Consider the following 16,426-nt stretch of genomic DNA (forward strand, 5'->3'; position numbering starts at 1 on the left):
GTTTGGCCACTGGAGCTATGGACCGCCTCTGAGAGCACAGCGGGTTAAAAGCAGGAACAGCCAGGAGAGCTCTCACTCGGTTCCGGTCCGGGAAGGAGCTCGGAGCTGCCGTGCCCAGCCGGGGCTGGCTGGGGGAGGGGAGGCCACGCGGCCGGGTCAGGTGAGCCGGAGCCTCGGGCAGAGGAGGGGGGCGAAGGCCTTGCAAGATGGAAGGGTGGAGGAGCCCTGAGAAACATCGGCCCCTCTCCTGCCTCCCGGGAGATAGAGAGAGAGAGAGCCAGTGCCTGTGCTGCCTTGGAATTCGATAGCGTGGACTGGCAGCACGGCCGGCCCGAAGCGGGGGATGCGGCGAGAGAAGGTGCCCGGCTGCTGTGGGAGTTCTGGGCAGACAGAGGCGAAGATTTTAACCCCTTGGTAGAATAATGGAAACCTTACAAATACTGATCCTCCTGAATCAGAATGAGGAGAGAGAGATGGAGCATGACGAAATGGGCAAGTGTGAGGAAAGTTGGAAGCGGTGAGAAGAATCCTAGGTGGGAGGAGGTGATGGAGTGGCCTCGAGCTGGACTCTTTCTTGTATGGCCATGGACAGACCCCTGTTTTTCCCGTGACCCGGAGACTGCATTTAGGGGGAGGAATGCCTTGGAGTCAAGAGTGAAGCAGTGGCGTGAGCAGAGACGGCTCAGGAGGGTGTGGGATGCCCTCTGTCTCCATGGGGAGGAAGATCTCTGTTCACGAGGCCCCTCGGCCCCAGGGGTAAATTTGGGGGGGACTGGTGTCCCGAAGCTGAGAGACTGCTGCTTTGGGACTGGGTGGAGCATCTTTAAACGGGGAACCCTAAAGGCAGTCCTGGCCATGTGCAGTGGTGAGAGAACTGGACATGGGGGGAAGAAGTCACAAGGGCCGATGTTCCTCCAGCAGTGACACGGAAACACAGGAGGTTTCAATTGTGCTTCCGGGGGAAGCCTGTGGTGCAAGGGGGGACTCCTCTCTCCCTGATGGACTTGAGAGTTGATTATTTGAGGGGTGATGATGGACTGAAAGTTGATTATCTGAGAGATGGTGACGGGGTGGAAATCTATGGTGTTATTTCATTCTCTGGAGAAAATGGGAGGAGGAGGAATGTGTTTGGAGGGTTTTCATTCTTAGTTTTGTTTGTTCCTTTTTAGATGTTGTAATTAATAAAGTTTGTTTCCTTTATTCCTAAGTTGGAGCCTGCTTTGCTCTGTTCCTGGTCACATCTCACAGAAGCCACTAGAGAAGGTGTATTTTCGTGGGGGCACTGGCGCTGTGCCAGGGTCAAGCCGTGACAGCCATGGCGTCCGCCGAGCGCAAGCGAAAGCCGCCGGAGGTGGAGGCGGGCGGCGGGGATGCGGCGGCAGCGGACGAGGAGGATGAGGAGGAGCGCTGGGTCGGGCCGCTCCCGGGGGAGGCCGCGCAGGCGAAGAAAAGGAGAGGTAAGCGGAGGAATGAAGCTCTGCCGCGACTGGGGTCGGGGTGCTGGGGTCGCCTCCAGGCCCCGCCGGGCGGGAGCGGCCGCGGGGGGAGGGAAGCTGTCGGGAGCCCGATTCCTGAAGCTGTGTCAAATGAGCGCCTGGGGGGAAACCTCCAGGTGCGGAATTACAGAGCGGGGGTGCCAGGTCCTGGGAAAGTTGTGGCCGTTCAGCCTGCAGAAGAAAAGATTATGTGGAGACCTCATAGCAACCTTCCAGTACCCAGCAGGGAAGCTGGAGGCTGGCGCTTCCACAGAAACTGCAGTGGTAGCACCAAGACTGAAGGTGCAAACTGAAAAAGGGAAAATTCAGGTTAGCTGTAAGGAAAAAAGTCTTTACTGTGAGGTACTGGCACAGGTTGCCCAGTGATTTTTTGGACGGTCCAGCCCTGGCAGTGTTCAAAGCCAGGTTGTATAAGGCTTGGAGCAACTTGGCCCAGTAGGAGGGGGCTTGGGACTAGGTGGCATTTAAGGCTTATTCTAGCTCCTTAACACTCTGTGATTCTAAGACTTTTGCTTCTTCTGGAGAACACTTTAAGGCTAAGAGCCCTGCTGCTGTGCTGGTTATTGATGTAGGGTTAATCCAGTGATCTTTCAGATCACTGCCCTAGGCTGGAGCAGCAGGAGCAGCCTCTAGGCTGTGTTTTGGCATGTGGTATTGATGTGTGCAGCAACTTCCAGCTCTCTGGGTGTCACTTTAAGTTTTCTTTAAGTAAAGAAAACAATTTTCATCAGATATAAATATGCAAGTTCAGTAAAAAACACCGTTGCACAGGTGTTAACAAGTAGGATCTAAAAATCAGAAGCAAAACTCAAAATCTGATTCTTTTAGGTCAGCCAGTTAACCATTGAAATAGGTGGATACCAGAACTTAAAATTTAGACTACAGGACCTGTGTGGGACCACAAATCTCATAAAAACAACAGGGGTACATGTGGTTTTAGAATTAAATGAGGTTCAGATGACCTTCTCTTTTCTGGCAGTAACTTAAAAACTCTTGATTGACTTTGGTTTTTTTGAAATAATGAGACAGTTACTGTAACAGTTGCTTTAAGAGGGAGGAGCAATATGAGTTAAAGCAGCATTTGAGTGGCTTTAGTCCACCGAAAATGTGTAAGTCTGAGTGTGAAGCCAGAGCTAAAAGCCCTTTAATTATGTTTGCACAAAATCCTGCATATTTTTGACTAAATAGGTAAGCAATAAAAGGATAAGTGAAAGAGAACAAAATGTGGACATGACTTCATGAAAAAAAATCCTGACTTTTCTTTCTGTTCTGTGTAGTTCTTGAATTTGAACATGTTTATCTGGAAAATCTGCCATCGGCCTCCATGTATGAACGCAGTTACATGCACAGAGATGTTATTACACACGTAGCATGTACAAAGTAAGTGTTTTTCTTTTCCATTGTATTTTTGTCTGGGCTGTATTTTTGTGTAGGCTAAGAAATTTTCACTGTAGAAGTTTTATAATGGAAAGTTACAGTGTCCTGAGGTGGTTTTTAAAGGGTGGTGGGGTTTTTTTTTTTTAAAAAAATAAGTGACTTACCGAGAAGCAAGATATAAGTTGTTTTTGTAGGCTAAAGGAGGGTCTTTTTAAAATTCTTTTTAAAATATGCAGGAGATACAGGAGTAAGAATAACTTACTCCCTGTGAAAAAATACCATTCACTAGAATTGCAGAGATCACACACACACACACACAGTAACTACCGTGAAAGCAGACATAAAATAGAACTTGTAACATTATCCTTTTTGAATATGTAAATATATTTTTCTTCAGTTTTACTTTTTCATAGATTAATCCAGAATACACTAAAATGCCTGTTTTGTTTTTCCAGGAGTGACAGTACCTATTCAGACAGACTGTCAAAGTAATTTCTTGAAACTTCATTCTCTGCACAGTGTTAATTCTAGTGCAGATACCAGACCTGCAGGAAGGTGCATAATGTGTGCATCTGTTTTCTTGATTTTATTTTTCTTTTCTAATTGTAGGACAGATTTTATCATAACAGCCAGTCATGATGGACATGTAAAATTTTGGAAGAAAATAGAAGAAGGGATTGAGTTCGTTAAACACTTCCGAAGTCACTTGGGTAAGAACTTGTTCTTTCTTATCTAAAGGATTTTACTTTTTTCTCTCCCTTGGTTTTTGTTGTTTGAAGAGAGAGTGCCAATAGAGAGAGATTCTGGGGTTCCTTTTGTGCAGTCACAGGTTAAATTATGTCTGCCAATCTTCCTTTTACTGTTCTGTCCTGTTACATTTTGCTCCCAAGCTGTAGATGAGATAGGATAAAAATGAAACATGAAAATGAAAACTGAAGCCTTTGCATTGCCTTGTGCCTGATTGTGGGGATGTAAGTAAACAAGATACACAAAAGTGTTCATAAAATCTAGAGAAGTTTAAACTGTGGGGAAAAAAAGCAGTTCCTTTCATCTGGAATACTGTAACTGTAGAGTAAATTCTGCCTTATTGTTGTAATTATCAGACATTGCAATTAAAAGAAACTTTAACTGAATTTTCTAAGCTAATAAGTATGCAAAGGTTTTCAACACTATGCTAAGCATTTAATAGGCTAGACAGAAAATTATATTTTCAGCAGTATTAGAAATTATGATATGCCTGAAGAAAAAAAAATCTAGTTTGATATGCAGAATGTTACAGTAAGAAAAATATTTTAAAATAGGTAGTAAAAGCATGGTTTCCTTTTAGAGTTACAAGAAATACTAAAGTCTGGTTTTGATCTTAACTATGAGCTTCTTACTATATATAAAAGCAAAAGGTGTGGACAAAACCTACCATGTGAAAATCAGCATTGTGAGAACTTCATGGAAAGCTCAGTTGCAGAGGAGTTTTGAGTATCGTGGGTGTGATAGTCTGTAAAGTTCTGCTGCTTTTTCCCTGTTGAGAGATGCAAGCTGAGGAGCACATGATGCTTAGCCCATCATAGTGTTCTCAATTTTCTAAAATCAACATTTTAAACTAAACTTTCTGCCATAATTATATTTTACTATATTTTTTGTAAATTGTTCATTATCACATACCTGAGTCTAAATGATGATAGGCCATAAAGTGTTGTTTTATAAATTTTATTTTTTAAAATACTAGTTTATTGAATTCAGGTAGAGTTTTAAATGGAAAAGGTGACAAAACAGTTGGGAAACAGGTTTAAGCCTCTGTAGGTTGTTTGTATGTAATACTGAAATGAAGGATGTCCTTTCCCATTTCTTAATAGTATCTTAAATTAATTCACAGGTGTTATTGAGAGTATTGCTGTTAGTTCAGAGGGGGCATTATTCTGTTCTGTTGGAGACGACAAAGCAATGAAGGTGTTTGATGTAGTCAACTTCGACATGATCAACATGCTGAAACTTGGGTAAGTTACTTAGTTCTCAGAAGTGTTCGTTTGAGATTATTGGTGGGGTTTGTTTTGCTAAGAGATAAGTCAGTAATTTTGGGTTGTTGAGTTCTTTCCTTTCCCCCATGTCCTAGTCATATGAAGTTGAGTAAACTGCATTGTCTGAAATTAATCAAATGGCTATAGACTGCTTGACTGAATAGAAAAAAATACTGCTGCAACACTAGAAGAGAGGAGTAGAAAAGGAGCTTCCTCAGTGTTACGTATTACACACAAAGATACGGGATTTCTTCAAATATTTAGCTAGGCATAATTTCTTTCTGTTGTTGGAGTTTGAAAATTACAGTCTATTAGTAGTTCCATTAGGGAACGGATTTGGCCTGCCTGTATTGTCTTGTTTATTGTCATAGCGATACAATTTTCTTTTTCTGCTAGATGCAATATTGTTGTTTTCTTTAGACTTGTAGTTACACAGTATGTACCTAAAGGATCGGGGAGAAACTGGAATGGATGTTACTGGAATTACAACAATACCAGAGAAAAACAAACCCACACTGTTAAAAGGGTGGATTTGAAGGGCTGGAGGATCCATAAATGCTGCATCAAGAGCAGTAGAAATACTGATTTCTCCACAAACCTTTTAGAATTGGAAAATGTATTCTTCATAGTCTGTGATGTATTGGTTAATTTTGAAACTGAATAGAAGTATAAAGTCAGGGAAAAAAGCTTTTACAAAGAACATGTAATAAAAGCACATGCTTTGTTTGTTATAGTTTTAGTATCATCCTCCAGATAATGTACTTCACCTATAGGAATTGATTCTCTCTTGGCTGTCTGTTCTGGAAAGATTACAGTTAGGCTTAAGCTTTTTGGTTTTGCTGTTTTTTTTTTTGTTTTTTTTTTTTTACGTAGCCCTGTAGTGTTACTACATAATTGGTAAAATTATAGCAAAAAAGAAAATTATATTTTAAAAAGCACCCCTGATCTTCAGAGCTTTCCAGTTCTAACTAATCTATAGACCATGGCTCTCTGCAGTTCTCCATGCTTTATGCTTCCATCTGTGATCTGGAAAACATTGGCTATTTCTGCAGAGACATCATGTTTATTTATTTGATCCTGTTCTTCCTAAGGAATTTGAGACTAAGTATTTGTTTCTCTTTACAGACAGAAATTGAAAATTCAAATTATTGGTGTCTGTCATAATGTCAGAACATCATCAGTCCATCAGCATCTGTTAGTTCAGTTTATGAAAGGATACTAAACCTGTGTTTCCTCTGGAGATTGTGTATTTTTTTGATATTTGTAATTTAGTTTGAGTTCTAGTTTTGGGAATCTTTGCTTACAGACTTTAAAACAGACATAACTTATATTATCAACTATATTGCTGACTTGTCTTATTTGTAGATTACGCTTTTGCAAGTAGCAAATGAGTTCCTTCTTAAATGCACTCACAACCCGTTTTGAATATAGGGTTGTGAGTGCATTTAATTTTGTTTGTATCACTTCTGGGAGATTCATGGTTTTGTGGTTTTTTCTGGCAAGATCTAGTTGAACTTTTGTAGAAGTGTATGGTAGAGGTGCAGTTGTCTTCATTTCTACTGAGTCATTACTCATGTAAAAGATGGAGAAATGGTATTGACTTATATTGACTTATATAAGTTGAGTGCTATTTATTAATGCCACTTGGACTTTTAATCTGGATTTCTGTCCAAATTCATCATTTTTACCTGCTTTCTACTTTGACTATCACAGCCTCTTTACAAAACAATATGGAAGAAACAGAAATTGGTAGTCTTCCACTGAATGGTATTTCTTGGTAAAACTTGTTTATTATATGCTCACTATTAGCAAGATATGTATTAGCAAAACTAGTAAATAAAGTTTAAAATTTGCTTCTCGTGTTTGATTTCAAGTTTACAGCATAACTTGACTCTTACCTAATTAAAACCATTCCTATTTTGTTTTTAATTTTTTCTTCCCTTTCTACTCTTTGTTGCAGCTACCACCCTGGCCAGTGTGAATGGGTATATTGCCCTGGAGATGCTATATCTTCTGTTGCAACATCTGAGAAAAGCACAGGAAAAATATTCATATATGATGGACGAGGAAATAACCAGCCCCTTCATGTTTTTGATAAACTCCACATGTCCCCGCTTACTCAGATACGCCTGAACCCTGTCTACAAAGTAGTTGTGTCTTCTGACAAGTCCGGAATGATCGAGTACTGGACCGGTACTCCTCATGAATATAAATTTCCCAAGAATGTGAACTGGGAGTATAAAACAGATACCGATCTATATGAATTTGCTAAATGCAAGGCTTACCCATCCAGTATAAGTTTTTCACCTGATGGAAAGAAAATGGCCACTCTTGGGTCTGACAGAAAAGTTAGAATTTTTCGTTTTCTGACTGGAAAGCTCATGAGAGTCTTCGATGAATCTCTGAGTGTGAGTTTTGTCTTGTTTCTCCTTCTTGAAATGTTTTCTTTACTTACTTGAATTTGTTTGCCAGCACATTTACCTAAGCTATAATTTATTTCTAAGGAAAGCTTCCTTCCTATATTTTTCTTGCATAAAGGTCATCTCTGTTCTCTTGCTTGTCTCTTAGATTGCTATGTACCAGAATGAATTCTTACTGGTTTATGTTACCTACATAGTGAAGCAGAGTTGTGGATTTTCATTTCTGTTTCCATGCTGCTAGATTACATTTAACTAGAAAACAATAGTGGAAGATTGTGGAAAATGCCCATTGCAAGTAACATCATGATAATAAATTAAATTTTTCATCTTCTAAGGAATTTGATAGACAACTGCGCACTTTCACATGCTTAAGCCTAGTCCTACAACATGCCTGTTGTATCATTAAAATAGAGTATTACTTGTATTTACCGAAATCCTTCAGTTAAGTTTGAATAATCATACTATTTTCTAATCGTGTGAATCAGTGTTTTACTGGATAAAAAGTTTAAAATATGTTAATATAGTAGTGCTGGGGTTTTTTTTTTGTAGATGTTTACTGAGCTTCAGCAGATGAGACAACAACTGCCTGACATGGAGTTTGGCCGGCGTATGGCAGTTGAGCGTGAGCTGGAGAAAGTGGATGCAGTAAGATTAATTAATATAATTTTTGATGAAACTGGACATTTCGTTCTCTATGGAACTATGTTGGGCATTAAAGTCATAAATGTAGAGACTAACAGGTAAGTTCCAGTGACATTCATCAAGATAAATTTCTCTTTTAAAGTCTGTTTTCAGTCAAATTTAGAGCATATTTAAAACTCGATATGACTGTGGAGGTGTCTAATCTTTTTGTGTTGTTATTTGAGAGCCTTACATTATACTCTAAGGCTCCCATTCTTTGTAAGGAGTCATTGGAGATTAGAGCTTAGACAAATGGCAAGCATGTGTGTATTAAAAATGTGTAGTTAATCAATTAATCTCTGTCTAACTGGATGGGATAATGCAAAGGTGGATCATTTAGCTAGAATTTTTATTGCATAAGGAGGCTGACTGGTAAATTAAGGTACCAATTTTAAATAGAGAAACATCATAAAAATGATTAGTGCATAATGATTTTGAGAGGATTTTGAAATTTTGCTATGAATCTAATAGAAAGAAGACGTTTTCTGACTGTGAGCAGCTGAACATTACACCTCTTTACATCTTGTATTTCAGGTGTATTCGTATCTTGGGAAAACAAGAGAACATCAGAATGATGCAACTGGCTTTGTTCCAAGGAGTAGCAAAGAAACATCGAGCAGCGATCACTATAGAGATGAAGGCATCTGAAAATCCTGTTCTCCAGAATATTCAGGCAGATCCAACAGTAATCTGCACAGCTTTTAAAAAAAACAGGTTTTACATGGTGCGTGGGGTTTCTGTTTAAATAGCTCCATTCTTGTATTGATTTTTCTATTGATTTTTTTTTTTGGTTTTCTCTTTGCACCTTTCTAGTGTTTTTGTAGTTGTAAATGCAGCTTTTACAAAGGAGTCTCTTTATATTGCAAGTATATTTGGAATTTTTATCTTGAACTATCTGTATGTTAACTAGAAACAGCTGTGATTTTTTTCATAAATTTTTATTCCCCCAAGATGATGATACCCTTTTGTTCTTGTTGAAAAAACCCTAAGTAAGAGCACTTAAAAAACTAACCAGATTTTATAAAGAAACAATAAGCAACTATATGCATAAAAATATAATGGAAAAACATTTCAGGACTTGGTAACACTAAGGACATTATAAGCAATGAAGAAAGGAGTAATCTTTCTGTTCACAGTTGGGTTTTTAGGTGAGATAGAACCAGACAAGCAATTTTAGATTGGTTGCTAGCTGACTGGAGAGGTCATAGCCATAGAGGTTAGAGATTGGATTGTCTTATGCCTTAAATTTGCTGGGTTTCTATAGTTTTATATTAATGCTGTATTGGAATAAGAAGATTTATTTTAACTTTGTAGCACAACTGCAAAGCACAACTAAACCTTTTGGCATAAAAGCCGCCAATTTTGTTTGAGTACAGCAGAACAGCCTGGTATTCTCCACCTCATTTTAAAGAAAAGATGCTGAACTAGTGTATACTCCTGTAGTAAAGGGGAAAGTTTAAAGATAACAGATTATTAAAAGATACTTGTATTTGCATGTAGTTTCACCGGAATTTGTTACTGTGGAAATGCTGGTAACACAACACAGCAGTCCAAGGATGGACTGTGAATTGTCTTTGTACATTTTAAATTGAATTGGGTGTTCAGCAGGTTGAATAATGACATTGGGTGCAGAGCACTTTGTATTTTTAGAGGAAAAAAGAAAAAAAAAAGTTAACCTTCTGTTCTTTTGTGCTTCAGTTTACTAAACGTGAACCAGAAGACACGAAGAGTGCAGATTCTGACAGAGATGTATTTAATGAGAAACCTTCCAAAGAAGAGGTCATGGCAGCCACTCAGGCAGAAGGTCCCAAAAGAGTGTCAGACAGTGCCATCATCCACACAAGCATGGGAGATATTCATATCAAGCTTTTTCCTGTTGAGTATGTAGTTGCTGTTTTTTCTCTTGTTTTGGTTTTGTTGCTTTCTTCTGTCCCTTGTGGTTGCAGTATCCAAGATTTATCTCATGCTAGAAATAATTATTTTCTTTCCCTTTTCCTACTCTTTGTTTCCTGTCAGTTTCTTAGTACGCTAAGGTAGGAATGTGACTCTTAACAAATAGAAATAAAATAGGGTAAAAATAGGTCTAAATAAATGTCTGGAGCACAGGAGTTTTTGGAATTATATTTGGGTTTATTTAGTTATTGATTCAGGGAGGATGTTCCTTTCTTAACTTTGTTCTTGAACAGGTAATGATACTCTTCTGTGTAAGCTCTGTATTGTAAGGCAGTGCTGTTTGCATAGATCTTGTAAAAGAAAGATGATGTTGGCAGCAGCAGTAGATATGGCAGCAGGTCTGTGCAAGCCGGAAGAATAGTTGCAACTTCTGAATGTAGCCAGTGTACTTCACTTTGTTATTGCAGCTCCTTTAAAAGCCATATAACATTTATACCAGCATATAACACTAGTGTTGTGTATATCCAAAACCAGGCACAGAATTTATGCGTGACAATTGCTAAGATCAGTGTGTCCTCATCTCTCCTTCATGATGCAAAAATTACAAATATTCTGTTATTTAACAGGAAATTTATATAATATATTGGTATACATAGAAACCTAAATTATGTCAGTGTACTCCATGCTTCTTCAAAAACAAATTCATCTTTGGTCATAAGCACAGGTAGGGCAACCTCAATTCTACCTTCTAGTACACCAGACTTCTACTGCAGTCTTCACCAATGTTTCCTTGCATCTGGCTCTAGTTTCTGGAACTCATAATTATAGCATATAGGTTGTAGTGATGGTAGAGCGCTTGCTAGCAAGTGACAGGTCAAGCTACATTAATTCTTTTTTTTTAATTGTCATGCTAATATTGTCATATCTGGATGCACAGTATTGCAAGGTGCTTCACTGCAATGTTCTGTATGCAATTTTAAATACAGTATTACTAGGGTTGGTTACTGTTTGGTTTGTCCTTTCTTATTATAGTATTTTCTCCCAGCTGAGCTTTAAAATCTCTTTAGTATGATTAAAACTTTAAAGAAGAGTATGTAGGATATGGCTCTGTACATCTTTGAATTCTTCAGTCATTTTGTCATGAAATAAAGTTGTGAATGACTCTGTACTGCTCAGCAAGAACTGGGACTATAATCTAGTCTGTTCCATTAGTTATGACGTTGGTGCTCTTTTTGACAAGATAGAGTGTCACTAAATCCCAAGCTAATATTTCTTTTCACAGTTAGACTCAAGTAACTCTACAGATGTGTACTCTACTTGGCCATTTTCTCCTTGTTGGGAGTGCAGATAGAAAACTAGGGAACCTATAGACAGTGGTGCCTTGAACTACGCCTTCAGGAGACAGATTGGGTTTCTGGCTCTCATGGTTTAACCCCAGCCAGCAACTAAGTCCCCCAGAACCACTCACTCATATCCCCCTTGATGGAATGGGAGAGCACTGGAATAGTAAAAGTGAGAACACTTGAGAACTGAGGTACAGGCAGTTTAATTGGGACAGCAAAAGGCATGCAGACAAGCAAAGCAAAATGGAACCTGGACAGGCAGATGTTCCACTGTCTCCAAGAAAACAGGGCTGTCTCACAGGGAGTGGGTACCTGGGAAGGCAAATCACCATTACTCTGCATGTCCCCTGCTTTTTCCCTCAGCTTTTATGTGCTGAACGCAATGCCATATGTGCAATGGAGCATCCCTGTGGTCAGCTGGGTTCAGCTGTTTCAGCTAGGTCCCCTCTGAACTCCCACAGCCCCAGCCTCCTCACTGGCAGGGTGGGATTAGGAGCAGAAAAGGCCTCGACAGTGCATAAGCCCTGCTCAGCAACAGCTAAAACATCCCTGTGCTGTCAACACAACTGCTGTCTTTCTGTGTAATCACACAGCTCTGTACTTCTCAAGCTTTTTGCTTTCAGCTCTTTTTAAGCTTAGGTTTGAGGAGTTGGAAATTTGTTTTTTCCTTATTTGGCTAAATCCCTTCCTACAGAGTCCTGAAACACTGCACAGCACAAGGAGGTCTTAGTCCCAGCTGAAATCTTTATGGCCCTGTCACCAGACAAATATTGTGTTTTCTGTTACATGATTTCAGGTGCCCCAAAACAGTGGAAAACTTCTGTGTGCACAGCAGGAATGGTTACTACAATGGACACATAATTCACCGTATCATCAAGGTAACTTGCAGTTTGTTAATTTTTTGTTAATTCACATAATGTACTCTGGTGGTCAGTCCTGTGTTAACACTTCCATTTCCCTTTTGGAGTACCTTTAGAATTCCTTGTAAATTCTGAACAGCTCTGATGTTCTAAACAACTTTAGCACTTACTAAAGTTGTAGTAGCTATTCTGCAATTCATAAGGTAGCAGAAAAGTGAAAATGGAAAGATGAGTCCTGCTATCCTGCTTGAATTAAAACTTTGCTTCATGTCAGAAGGCCTTTCTTGTAAGGCTGCTTATTTCTGTTGCACCAGAATCAAGTGATAGAGCCTAAGAATTTGCAAAAGGTAGAGGTAGTCAGGTTTCTGTCCTTCATTGGCAGGCATAGTGAGTAACCTTGCTTTTTCTCAAGTATTTGATCGACACTTAAAGTCTTAAATGCTTTCTCCCTTGGACATAACATGTTAATACATTTTGTGTAAATGTTTGAAGTAAGTTTGAAAAAATGCCACCTATGGTTATGTATTCTATGCAGTAGTGTGATAACATATAATTTCTTTGCAGGGTTTCATGATTCAGACTGGTGACCCAACTGGTACAGGAATGGGAGGTGAAAGTATTTGGGGAGGAGAATTTGAAGACGAGTTTCATTCAACTTTACGACATGACAGACCATATACACTCAGTATGGCTAATGCAGGACCGAACACCAATGGATCCCAGTTTTTTATAACAGTAGTGCCAACTGTAAGTAATATGAAAAACTCAATTTAAAGCCTGAGAGGCTACCTAGATAGTAAAAAATTAACTTTTTTCTCATGGAAAAAGGAACACACTAGTACTTACTTTACAAATAAAAGATGCACATGATGTGTAGTGTATAGGCTTCACTGAAACTGTCCCTTACAAGGTAGAAATACTTCTCCATCACTTGTGATCAAGAGGCCTTTTGCCTTTAAATGGAGTGAGGTATAAAATTCCTTGGCATGTTTGCAATTATGTAATACTAGAGTATTTTATGTTAATAATAGTGGTTTAAACTTGATGGAAACCTAGGTATTGCTTAGATTGTTTGGGGGTTTGGATATGATGCCATGATGTCTAATTGTAGCTATACAAGGAAGACAGTGTTCAGGTTTAAAAATTTCATTTGATCTGTGCACAAATCTAGAGCCAACAATAAAAATTTTGATATGTGAATCTAAGATATAGAAACCAAGTCCTTAAAAGTAACACTTATAAAAACTGCATTCTTACAGCACTTCTAAGTAATTAAAAAAAACCCCTATCTACCATAGTTCTGAGGTTTATTAAGTTGTGTGAGGGCCTATATTCAAATTGGGCATACTGTATGAGTATGGAATTGGGTAGTATTCTCTACTGGCACTTAAAGTTCCTCTGTAAAAATAACATGAAACGGACTGAAACAACATTTCTGTGAACTGAGAATACACTTTAAAATGAACTTTACAATGCTACTGCACTGGTAGAACATGACCTCTGTAGTACTTTAAGAAAGCAATTCAAACGGTAAGTTCAAATGCATATGAATGTGTGTTGGCTGCGTTCTAGTATTTCCTTGCATGCTGGTATTTACAGGGTGTTAGGTTCCATAGGCCGGGCACACAAAATGTATGCATGTTCACTTTATTTTTGGTTTGTTACTTAACCTACATGTTGCTTTCTATTTTAATGTGCTTTTCTTTTTCTCCTGTGTTTTCAAACAGCCGTGGCTCGACAACAAGCACAGTGTGTTTGGACGGGTGACTAAAGGAATGGAAGTTGTTCAGAGAATTTCAAATGTCAAAGTCAATCCCAAAACTGACAAACCTTATGAGGATATCAGCATCATTAATATAACAGTGAAGTGAGGCAGGCGTTGAAGGTTCCAGCTTCAGCAGAAAAAAATGGAGCATGTGGGACCCAGAAAGGGACCTAGGAAGAGCAAACATTTTTGATAGCTCCTAGATGCAGCAAATACCAGGACAGAGCAAGCACCAGTTCTACTATTTTTAATGTCCCTGAAGTGCCCTAATTCTGCATTTCTGGTAAATTTGTATTTTAAAGTAAAAACATCTACATGTTTCTTAAAAGGGCTACTGTCTTTCTTGCATCTTTTTTATGTAAAATTAAAGATAAAAACCCCCACCACGTCCCATGACAGTGTTTGTAACTTTCATGTTTGTTTGCATTCTTCATATTTAATGAATCTGTTTCACAGTTCAAAGTAAAAGGCCAGAAATACTAAGTTGAGTGAAATACTTCTCAATCTTTAGTACATGTATAAAAAAATTAGTTAAGTTATGATACTGTTGGCTATGAAAAGCAAACAATGTAACCTACCTCTGTTCTTTAAAAATAGTTGTGTACATGTCTGTCCAAGAGCAACGATCAACTCTTAAAATGCCACTTTATGAAGTCCTTTGCAATTTGTTTGGTTTTTACAGTGATTTTTTTTCTTTCATGTTTGCTTTCTCTTTATTTTAGCCTAGTGAATATTTTTTTCTGGCTTCATTTTTAGCCAACATCGTACAAACGTTACTGTTTCTACTGAAATAATTTATTTTAAACGATGTGAACTAAGCTTTGCATCAGCTGTTTCTGATGGAGTTACAGAACAAAACTGAAGCATCATTAAGGCTGAAAAAACCTGGTAAGGTCAGTAAGTCAAACATTAACCCAACACCACCACCATCTTTACCATCAAACCATGTATGACATCCATGTGTTTTTTGAACACTTCTAGGGATGGTGACTCCACCACTTCAGTGGTGACTATTCTAATACCTGACCCCATTTCAGTAATGAAATTTTTCCTAATGTCCAATGGTAATCTGAGGCTATTTCCTCTTGTCATCAGTTAGCTGGGAGAAGAGGCCAACACCCACCTAGCTATGTCTTCCCTTGAGGCAGTTGTAGAGATTGATAAGGTCTCCCCTGAGCCTCCTTTTCTTCTCAGCTGCTTCTCATTGACTTGTGCTCCAGACCCTTCACCAGCACCTCAATGTCCCTTCTGAAGTGAGAGGCCCAGAACTTGGCACAGGATTCCAGCTGTGGCCTCAGCAGTGCCCAGTACAGGGGACAATCCCTGCCCTGGCCCTGCTGCCCACACCATGGCTGATCCAGGCCAGGATGCCATTGGCCTTCTTGGCCACCTGGGCACAGCCTGGCTCATGTTCAGCCGCTGTCAGCAGCACCCCCAGGTCCTTTCCAGCCACTCTGTCCCAGCCTGTGGCACTGCCTGGGGTTGCTGTGACCCAGAGGCAGGACCCAGCACTGGCCTTGTTGAACCTCACACCACTGGCCTCAGCCCATGATCCAGCCTGTCCAGATCCCTCTGCAGAGCCTTCCTGCCCTCCAGCAGATCAGCACTCCCACCCAGCTTGGTGTAATACATGAAAGTACCTGAAGGGAGACCCAATCAGCAATTACACAGTGGTATTACACAATGCTGGTTCCACCACTGAGCTCTGGGTACCACCACCTGTGACTGGCCACCAGCTGGAGGTAACTCCACCACTCTTGGGGCCCAGCCATCCAGTTTTTAACCCATGAACTGTGCAGCTGTCCAAGCCCTGAGCTTGGTTTCTCCAGGGGAGTGCAGTGGGAGACAGTGTCAAAGGCTTTAATAAATTCCAAGGAGACAACATCCACAGGCTTTTTCATCCACTAAGTTTGTCACACTGCCATAGAAAGGGATCAGGTTTGTCAAGCAAGACCTGCATTTCACAAATCTGGGCTGCCTAGGCCCCAAAACCCTGACTGTTTTACACATGGTGGCATTCAGGCTAAGCTGCTCCATGATCTCCACTGGCACCAAGGTTAGGCAATATATAGTTCCCTAAATCCATCTTCTGAACCTTCTTGTAGATAGGTATTACAGTTGCCAATAGTCACATCCCCTATCAGCCAGGACGGTTGGTAAATTATTTGAAGTATCTTCTTGGTGCCTTAAAATGATTTAAAGCTCTTCCAACCAGTTTCATCAGTAATGGTGGATCCCACCTGGTCCCACAGACTTACAGCTAAGTAGTCTAGCAAGTACTAGCTATTTCTTCCTGAATTATGAGCACTTCATTTTGCTTCTCATCCCTGTCTTCCACTTCAGGAGAGTTGATATTCTGAGGATAATTGGTCTTACTGTTAAAAACTGAGACAAATAAAGCATTAAGTCCTTCAGCTTTTTCTTTATCCTTTGTCACTGTTTCCCTCTGCATACAATGAAGGAGGAAGATTCTCATTGGCCATATTGTTACTTATGTATTTGCAAGAACATTTTTGTTGTCTTTTTCACCAGTACTCACATCAAGTTCTAGCTGGGCCTTCTCATTTTCTCCCTGCATA

At 39.7% G+C, this 16,426-nt stretch overlaps 1 protein-coding gene across 1 annotated transcript; it reads left to right on the forward strand.

Annotated features, from left to right (window-relative positions):
• The first annotated feature begins 7 nt into the window (after positions 1-7).
• On the forward strand, positions 8-14,178 carry PPWD1 (peptidylprolyl isomerase domain and WD repeat containing 1). The gene is made up of 12 exons (XM_064405379.1): positions 8-160; positions 1,209-1,457; positions 2,774-2,876; positions 3,483-3,583; positions 4,744-4,864; positions 6,846-7,293; positions 7,855-8,045; positions 8,521-8,710; positions 9,685-9,866; positions 12,019-12,100; positions 12,647-12,829; positions 13,810-14,178. The coding sequence occupies exons 2-12, from the start codon at positions 1,316-1,318 to the stop codon at positions 13,951-13,953; spliced, it is 1,887 nt and encodes a 628-aa protein (XP_064261449.1). The 5' UTR covers positions 8-160; positions 1,209-1,315; the 3' UTR covers positions 13,954-14,178.
• The last annotated feature ends 2,248 nt before the right edge of the window (positions 14,179-16,426 follow it).

Source organism: Passer domesticus, chromosome Z, assembly GCF_036417665.1.
Source record: "Passer domesticus isolate bPasDom1 chromosome Z, bPasDom1.hap1, whole genome shotgun sequence".
Taxonomy (NCBI): Eukaryota; Metazoa; Chordata; class Aves; order Passeriformes; family Passeridae; genus Passer; species Passer domesticus.